The sequence below is a fragment of the Panthera onca genome, chromosome E2, assembly GCF_046562875.1.
Source record: "Panthera onca isolate mPanOnc1 chromosome E2, mPanOnc1 haplotype 2, whole genome shotgun sequence".
NCBI classification, from domain to species: Eukaryota; Metazoa; Chordata; class Mammalia; order Carnivora; family Felidae; genus Panthera; species Panthera onca.
In genome coordinates, this window is record NC_138353.1 from 8,349,806 (window position 1) to 8,358,982 (window position 9,177).

General features: G+C 54.8%; 1 protein-coding gene across 8 annotated transcripts; it reads right to left on the bottom strand.

Annotated features, from left to right (window-relative positions):
* Positions 1-418: 418 nt before the first annotated feature.
* FLT3LG (fms related receptor tyrosine kinase 3 ligand) lies at positions 419-9,131 on the bottom strand. Of its 8 annotated transcripts, none has more exons than XM_078439514.2 (8): positions 9,046-9,131; positions 8,666-8,732; positions 7,765-7,875; positions 7,504-7,557; positions 7,149-7,292; positions 6,538-6,676; positions 4,194-4,381; positions 419-648 (listed from the first exon to the last, which is right to left on the bottom strand). In XM_078439514.2, exons 2-8 carry the CDS (start codon positions 8,696-8,698, stop codon positions 436-438), a joined length of 882 nt encoding a protein of 293 aa, XP_078295640.1. In that variant the 5' UTR covers positions 8,699-8,732; positions 9,046-9,131; the 3' UTR covers positions 419-435. The 8 variants fall into 8 exon arrangements, with proteins under 8 accessions (XP_078295640.1, XP_078295641.1, XP_081647602.1 ...); XM_078439515.2 differs by lacking the exon at positions 9,046-9,131 and adding an exon at positions 8,966-9,034; XM_081791476.1 differs by lacking the exon at positions 7,765-7,875 and having other exon boundaries at positions 9,046-9,127.
* Positions 9,132-9,177: the final 46 nt, after the last annotated feature.

Genomic DNA, 9,177 nt, shown 5'->3' on the forward strand with positions numbered 1-9,177 from the left:
TCCCTTACCTGCGATGTCCTCCTCTCCAGCCCCACCTTCTAATATCTGGCATGTCACAATCCCAGTGCTTTTTGGCTGGGGTCCTTTCCTCCAGAGAGCGTCCCCGGTATCTGGGGCTGGGCCGGGTACCTCCTCTGGGCTCCCACAGTGCCTGTTCTCCTGCCATCAGAACGTGTCACGCTGTACTGACCCCAGAGGGGTCCCGTGTCTTCTCCCCCATAGATCAGGAGCCCTGAGGGGGCTGGGTGGGTTCTGACTCGCATCTGGGTCCCCGCAGTGCCATGCACTGGCTCTGGGCCCCAGGAGGCGTCAGAAAACGGCTACTGAATGAAGCATTGCGTTAACCGAAAAACCGAGACTCGCACGCAAACTGCCCCGTCCACACCGTGTCCCACCTACAGACAGGCCTGGCCAGAGCTGGTAGAAAAGGATGATTTATATACAATTTCCTGGGGACAAGGACTTTGTACAGAGGGGGATAGGTGGGTCTGGGGCTGGCGTTGGGGGCTGGCGTTGCCTCCATCCTGGGGGGAGAGTGAGCGGGGCAGCGTGGTCGAGGAAGGAACCAGTCTCTAGCTGACTTTCTCCGAGTCCCGGCTCTGTATCCTCGGGCAGGTGATTCCTCTCTCTGGGCCTCAGTGTCTTCCTCTGTAAATGGGATGATACATGTGTCTGTCTCACGGGGCTGCTTGGGGGGTCCGTGGAGAGAGGAGAGGGGAGCATCAAGTGCAGGGCTACTGAAAACCATTCCATTTGCAGTGAGCGCTCGCTGTGTTAGGGCATCGCTGTCCGAGACAAGACGGTTCTCTCAGACAGTGATGGGAGCAGCGGGATCTGAGCTCTCCCATCACAGCCACAAGGCAGCCCCATGGGAAAGTGAGCATTCCAAAGCAACTAAGGAGCTGATTGTTACATTTTGCCTAATTTAAACTTAGGCAATGGTGTGTTTCTTAGGAGAGCAGGAAAGCAGAGTGGATACGAGCAAGGATGGGAGGAAAACTCAATGGATGGCCTTAAAAAAAAAAAAAATTGTAGGGGCGCCTGGGCCGCTCAGTTGTTGGTTAAGCGTCTAACTTGGGCTCAAGTCATGATCTTTTTTTTTTTTTTTTTAATTTTTAAAAAATCTTTATTTTTGAGAGAGACAGAGACAGAGCAGGGGAGGAACAGAGAGAGGGAGACCCAGAATCCCAAGCAGGCTCCAGGCTCCACAACCCCCACACCTGTGTCCCCCCCCCCCCCCCCCCCCCCCCCCCCCCCCCCCCGCCCCATGCAGGGCTCAAACCCACACCGTGAGGTCATGACCTGAGCCGGTCAGACGCTTAACCGACTGAGCCCCCCAGGCACCCCTACAGATGAAGCATTTCTTATAAAAATTTAGTGTCGCATGCACACTGGATTTTAAAGACTTGGTATGAAAGAATGAGTAAACTATCTTGGGGCACCTGGGTGGCTCAGTGGGTTGAGCGTCCGACTTCAGCTCAGGTCATAATCTCGAAGTTCGGGAGTTCAAGCCCCACATCGGGCTCTGTGCTGACAGCTCGGAGCCTGGAGCCTGCTTCAGATTCTGTGTCTCCTTCTCTCTCTGCCCCTACCCCACTCATGCTCTGTCTCTCTCTGTCTCTCTCTCTCTCTCTCAAAAATAAACGTTTAAAAAAATGAGTAAACTACCTCAATAATTTTTAAAAATATTGATTACATGTTGAAATGACAACATCTTGGATACACAGGGTGAGATAAAATATATTAAAGTTACCTGTTTCTTTTTACTTAAAAACATGTGGCTACAGGACGCCTGGGTGTTAAGCGTCTGACTTTTGATTTTAGCTCAGATCGTGATCTCACAGTTTGTGAGATCGAGCCCTGCATGGGGCTCTGCGCTGACAGTGTGGAGCCTGCTTGGGATTCTCTCTCTCTCCCTTTCTCTCTGCCCCTCCCCTCTCCTCTCAAAATGAATAAACGCTAAAAAAAATTAAATTTAATTTAAAAAAAATGTGGCTATTAGAAAGTTTTTTTTTTTTTAAGTAATCTACATGCCCAATGTGGGGCTCGAACTCACAACCCTGAGATCGAGAGTTACATGCTCTACTGACTGAGAGAGCCAGGTGCCCCAACTATTAGAAAGTTTTAAATGACATGTGTGGCTTGTGTTCTATTTCTGTTGGACAGCCTTGCTCTGAGGGCTTTGTGTGTGTCACTTAACCTCCAGACAACTCTATGGTAGAAAGAATATTATTAGAGTCTTTTGTACAGATAAGGAAACTGAGGCAGAAGAGGGAAAGGCTTAGATGCCCAGAAAGCCCAGAGTCAAGTCTTGGCTCTGTCACTCATGTGCTGTGTGACTTTTGGCAAATTATTTACCTCTCTGTGCCTTGGTTTCAGCCTCTGTGAAACAAAATAAAAATGACACTAGCTTCTCAATGAAGTAGGTTAATTCGTAGAAAGCCCCAGCATAAGGGCCGTAACTCTAAGGCATTATATATGTGAACAATTACTGCAAACTGCTTCTTCTTAGAGTCCTCTGGGCCCATCAGGAACCCACTAAGGCTTTCTGTCCTTTCTCCCTCCTGGCCCACCTGCCTCCCGCCCTCGCACCTGTTCTCACCTTCTTTTTTCCATCACTCACCTCCCCTGGTTCCTTGCTACCCTGGACAGGAAGTCCCAGCTCCCTTGCTTGGTGTTTGAGGGCTAGATTTTCACACCCACACTCCGCTCACAGCTTTTTCACACCTGGAAGTCTTTGCAAAGATGGTCCCCTCCGCCTGCTTCAGGAGGCTACTCTCTCCTGGCTTGCAGACTCCTGTAGCCAAATGTCTCCCCTGGGGCCCCCTTATGCACCCAGGTCCCCGCTGAGCTCACTCTCTCTCCCTAATCTCCCTTGTCCCTCAGGTTCCCCACTGGGCCAGACCCAGGGTCCTCTGTGCCACCTGCCCAAGCCTGTCAACCTGCAGCCCTGTTCTTTTTGTCTTGTTTTTTAAAGATGTGCTTTTTAAAGAAGATTTTATTCTATTTTTTATTTTTTTTACATTTATTTATTTTTGATAGAGAGAGACAGAGCACAGGTGGGGGGTAGGGGCAGAGAGAGAGGGAGACACAGAATCTGACCCAGGCTCCAGGCTCTGAGCTGTCAGCACAGAACCCGAGGCGGGACTTGAACTCACAAACCGTGAGATCATGACCTGAGCCGAAGTCGGACGCTTAACCGACTGAGCCACCCAGGTGCCCCTATTTTATTTTATTTAAACATTTTTTTTAATGTTTATTCATTTTTTGAGAGACAGAGTGCCAGTGGGGGAGGGGCAGACACACACACACACACACACACACACACACACACACACACACACAGAATCCCAAGCAGGCTCCAGGCTCTGAGCTGTCAGCACGCACAGAGCCCGATGCGAGGCTCGAACGCATGAACTGTGAGATCATGACCTGAGCTGAAGTTCGACACGTAACCAACTGAGCAACCCAGGTGCCCCCTAAGATATTCTTTTTAAGTAATCGCTACACCCAACGTGAGGATCGAACTCACAACCTGGGGATCAAGAGTCGCCTGCTCCACTGACTGAGCCACTCAGGTGCCCCCGCCCTGTCCTTCTTTTTTTTTTTTTCAACGTTTATTTTTATTTTTGGGACAGAGAGAGACAGAGCATGAACGGGGGAGGGACAGAGAGAGAGGGAGACACAGAATCGGAAACAGGCTCCAGGCTCCGAGCCATCAGCCCAGAGCCCGACGCGGGGCTCGAACTCACGGACCGCGAGATCGTGACCTGGCTGAAGTCGGACGCTTAACCGACTGCGCCACCCAGGCGCCCCAAGCCCTGTCCTTCTTGATCCCTGACTCTTGAAACTGCCTGTCCCCTTCTCTCCATCCCCATGGTGCCAGTCCTGGCCCTGACTCAGGCCTTGTCCTCTCTCCTGGGACCCTCGCCCAGCATCCAGTCTGTCCGGTCATCATGGCCCCAGAGTGCTCTTCCTCATCCAGAGCACACTCCACACCCCCCCCCCCCCGCCCTACACACAAAGTCCAGAGTGCTGGGCTTGGTGAAGGATTCACCGAGCCGAGTCAATGCTCCACGAGCCACAGGGGCAGCACATCCCAGAGCCTGGAGGCGTAAGCGCCTGTGGCCTCCACAGGGTCAGTGTCATCCCCTCAGACCTCCCCAAGCCCTCTGTCCATTCTGCTGGCTCACCTGCTCCCTGGGGTAGGGCGTTCTCCATCTCCTCCTTCGCCAGTGCAGGCACCAGGCAGCGGACATCAGCAAGAGAGCCACGGGCAACAGCAGCAGGAGGAGCAGCAGAGGGGCCTGAGGGGCTGGCAGGGCTGTGGCCTCCAAGGCCCTGGGGCTCCTTGGGGGCAGTGGGGTGGTGGAGGAGTCTGCTGGGAGAGAGGAGGCTGGGTGAGTGAGGAGAAGGGCTGGGCCAGAGAAGGGCAGAGCAAGGGAGGGGCCGAGAGAGATAGAGAGAGAGAGAGAGAGAGGGAGAGAGAGAGAGACGCAGAATCCAAAGCAGGCTCCAGACTCTGAGCCATTAGCACAGAGCCCAACGCGGGGCTCGAACCCACGAACCGCGAGATCATGACCTGAGCCGAAGTTGGATGCTCAACCGACTGAGCCCCCCAGGAGCCCCTGGAGAAATATATTTCTAGGGCTTATGTATTGATTTGTTTATTCCTCTTTTTCCTCCAATCGGCTGTGAGCTCCATGCGGGTGACAGGAACCTTATCTTATTTATTGCCAGACCCTACTACTTAGTGCTCATTAAGTAATATTATAATAGCTTAATTTTATAAATTAAATATCTGGCCAAATGACAAATTGACAAATGGGCAGATAATAAAACGGTCAAAGACCCTTGCCTGTGCACACTCACCCCATTCTCTCTTCCCTTCACCCACTGGGCTCTAGCCACATGTGTCCCTTCACTCTTCCTTAAACACATAGGCAGGTTTCCGCCTCAGGGCCTTTGCATGGCCGTTCCCTCATTCTCAACTTTCAGTGACTTTCCAGCCAACGACCTCAGACCATGCTTCCATCACCCTGTTGTAATTTGCCTGCATAGGGCTCCTTATACTCAGCTGTTTTCCTCTTTAATTATTATCCTTACGTGTTTATCGTCTTTCTCCTCAATTAGTATATCAGCCCCACATGGGCAAGCACTTGGCCTTGCTCTGGGCTGTGTCGTCACCAAGGACATGGTTCATAAAATGTGGTCAAATGAATGAATAGTCATAAATGTAAGTACCAATGACAAATGAAGCTTGATTTAGATGGCAAAATGATTGGAAGTGTGGGGAGAAACTGAGAAAATTAGGATGGGAGGTAGCTTAAAAAAATTTTTTTTTAAATGTTTATTCTAGAGAGGGAGAGAGAGCGCGAGCTGGGAAGGGGCAGAAAGGGAGAGAGAGGGAGACACAGAATCCGAAGCAGGCTCCAGGTTCTGAGCCACCGGTACAGAGCCTGATGAAGGGGCTCAAACTCACAAGCTGTGAGATCATGACCTGAGCCGAAGTCGGACGCTTAACCGAATGAACCACCCAGGTGCCCCAAAAGGTAGTGTTTAACCATCCCTCTCAAGGGCACCAGACGGGCTCAGCCAGTGGAGCGCGTGACTCCTGATCCTGGGGCTGTGTGTTCCAGCCCCGGGTGTGGTACAGAGAATACTAAACGAAAACAGAAATAAAAACCAAACAATCTGACAGATCTAGTAACAAATACCAGGACAGGAACCTCCAAATAATATCATAGTAAGGTGGGGAGAAAATATGTACACACAGATTCAACGCGGATCCTGCCAAAAAATAGTCTATTTTTTTCCCCCCTTTTCCTCCTAAGACAGGGTCAGTTACAGAACGGATTATGTACTTGGCCACAGAGCAAACCTTACTATGCTGAAGAAGTCATGTTTTCACAGGGCACAGTCTCTCATTATATTCTGATTATGTGATTTCCCATTGATCCTTTAGAGTTGGTGAGTCCCCTCCCCCAGCAACTGCTGACATACCTCCTAAGAGAGTCTGAATTCACATGTGTCAGCAGTGTGAAATGCACACTGGTTCCTAAAGATTTAATAGGGGACAAAGGACGTGAAATGTCACACTAAATAATTATTTATTTATTTGTGTAAGAGCCTATTTATTTATGGGCCTGGGTTCGAGCCCTGAATTGGGCTCCTCGCTGATAGCACAGAGCCTGCTTGGGATTCGCCTCTCCCTCTCTCTGTCCCTCCCCTGCTTGTGCTCACTCTCTCTCTCTCTCTCTCTCTCTCTCTCCCTCTCAAAATAAATAAGTGAAACCTGGAAAAAAAAAACCTGGAAAAAAAAAAAAGAAAAAGGCAGGGATGACTGTTCCCTTCTCAGAGATGGGTAAACTGAGGCCTAGAAAGAGGAATGAACTTGGGGGGACATGCCCCAAGGTCACACAGCCAATGGGAGCAGAGCAGGGTCTGGGATGGCCTGAGGGGAAGGGGTGAGGGGCTGTGGGATGCGAGAGGTGAGGGTAGGAGGTGGGGGCTTGGGGGGCTTGGGGGGGCCTTTACCGGGCTGACACTGTAGCTCCAGGCACCCCGAGAAATTCCTGCGGGTGATCCAGGGCTTCAAGGCCGCCAGCTGCTCGGAGGTGTCCTGCAGGAGGTGGGAGATGTTGGTCTGGACGAATCGAAGACAGCTGGGGAGGGGCTGGGGGCAGGGGAGGGAGACGTCACCACCGCATCACCCTCCGCTCAGGCCAAGGGCCTTCCCTGCCTGGCAATGCCTAACAGGGTCCCGTGAGGGTCTCCGAGGGAGAGTTTGGACCCCTGCCCCCAGGATTGCTAAGGGGAGATGTCCTTAGCGATGCACAGCGAGCGGGCCCAGTCAGATCTGGGTCCCGAGGGGGTTTGGATCACCTCCTTCTGGTCGCTAGGGGAGAGAACCCCTCAGCAACACCCAGTAACGGGCCTGAGAAATCAACTCAGAACTGGAGCATTAGGCCCAGGACCCTCGCCATCTTTCAGTGCCCAGGGAAGCGTTCTTTTCAGCAGTGGGGCCCCCCAGGGGGACTGGGGTTCCAGCCCCACCACCCGTGGGTTGCTAAAGAAATCTCCAGTAAGTAAGCCCTAGGAAGGCATTTCACGCGCTCCCCTAGCTGTCTCCCAAGTTCAGGGCTAACCTGGAAGGCACACAAGGTGACAAAATGTATCTCGGTGTTGACCGCCTCCAGCAGGCTTTGCATCTGGGACCCAGCCACAGCCTTGAGCCGACCCATCCAGCGCTGGGCCAGGACCAGGTGCCAGAATGGCCCACAGAGCTCGTCCTGGGAGAGAAAACCCAAGTTCGGGGGCCCGCGGGTGGAGGGGGCTGGGGGCCTGTGCTGGTGGGGCTGGAAGGATGAGGGGCCAGGGCCTGGGGTCCTGCATCCCAGGGGAGGAAGGGGCAGGTCGGCCGGCTGGCGAGTTCCTCCCCCACCCCAGGGGTGGTGCTTCCTGAGTCTACCCCCGCCCCAGCCCCTCCCATCTGCGACTCACGTCCTGTAGGTTGGCGGCGACGGTGACTGGGTAATCCTGAAGCAGGTAATCAGACTATGGGAGAAAACAGGGTCAGACCCGGCTGAAGACAGGAGAAAACGGAACTATGGAGACCCAGAGAGAGGGGGATAGGGAGCCACAGAGAGAGAGGGGGACAGAGAGCCAGAGAGAAGGGGACAGAGAGCCAGACACCTAGAGGGGGGAATTTAGCCCCAGTGGGCGCAGAAGGGCGCACCGGAGACGATGGGACCGGGCCCTCACCAGCTTTCGGATGGTGACCTTGAAGGTGGAGGAGATGGGGCTGTGGCTGAAGGAACAGTCGGGGGACCCGCGGAGGCCAGGGCTGAGCAGTAGCAGCAGCAGCAGGGAGGTCTGCGGGCGAGGCACGGGGTGGGGGCGCCCTCTGTCGGCTCCACTCGCACCCCTCACCTGGGCACTCACCGCCCCCCCCCAACCCCGGCCCCCTTCTCTCTGTCTCCCCTCTTTCTCCCTTCCCAGGTCTCCTTCCCTCTCGTCCAGCAGTCGGCCTTCCTGCTTGGGGCTCCCGTGCCCGTCTCGGACCAGCCCCCCGCCCCACGCTTCCTCTCTGCCTGTATCCGATGCTGGCCCCGTCCGTCCCCCCAGCTCCCCATTTCCCCGCTGCGCCCACGGCTCCCCGTGTCTGCTCACCTCAGCCCGGGACTTTCTCTCTCTGTCCACCTACCTGCCCCTCTCCGTCCCGTTCTCCTCTTTCTCCACGTGGGTCCTGCCTTCCCCATTTGTACCTCCATTTCTTCCCCCACCCTGTCCATCTCTCCCGTACCCCTGTCGCTGTCCCCCACCCCTGTCCAAGTCCCCCTCCTCTGTGCATGTCTTCCACCATTGTCCGTCTCTTCCCTGCCCCGTGTCCCCCTCCTCTATACATGTTCCCCACCCCTGTCCGTGTCCCCCACCCCTGTCCGTGTCCCCCACCCCTGTCTGTGTCTCCCACCTCTGTCCGTGTCCCTCTCTTCTGTACATGTCCCCCACCCTTGTCCGTCTCTCCCCTGCCCCTATGTCCCCCCGCTCTGTGCGTGTTCCAACCCCTGTCCAGGTCCCCCACCTCTGTCCATCTCCTCTCTCAGATCTGCCCATTTTGATCCGGCTCTGCCTCTCCCCCAGCTTGCCCCCCAGGTATACGCACAGTTGGGCTCCAGGCTGGCGCCAGCACTATCATCTCGGCCGGAGGCCCCTCATGCCTATGGCCAGATCTTGGAAGGGACAGAAGAGGGAGTCTCAGACCCCCACACCCCAGCCCCTTCCTCACCCGCCCCTTCACCTCCCCACCCCTCCCTCGGCTCCTTGATGTGGCTAAGTTTCCGCCTCCTACTCCCTCGGGCTTCCTGCATGAGCCCCAGTTACGGTGAAAACTCATCTCCCCTTCTAAGAACCCCGACGTCCGGTCCCCGGAACCCTCCCCAGGCCAGGGACCCAGGAACCTGACCCCCATCCCTCCTCCCTCAGCCAGGAGGGGGACCCCGGCCCCGCCCCTCGGGGACCCGGAGTCCATTTCTCCTCACGCACCAGGCTTGCCCCGGCTGGGCGTGGAAGGGGCCAGGCCGGGTGACAGCCAGAGATCGAAAGCGAAAGGAAATTTTGGGGGGCGATAGTGAGCCCGGGGTGGATCCGGCTGAGGCAACGGGCGCCACCTGGTGG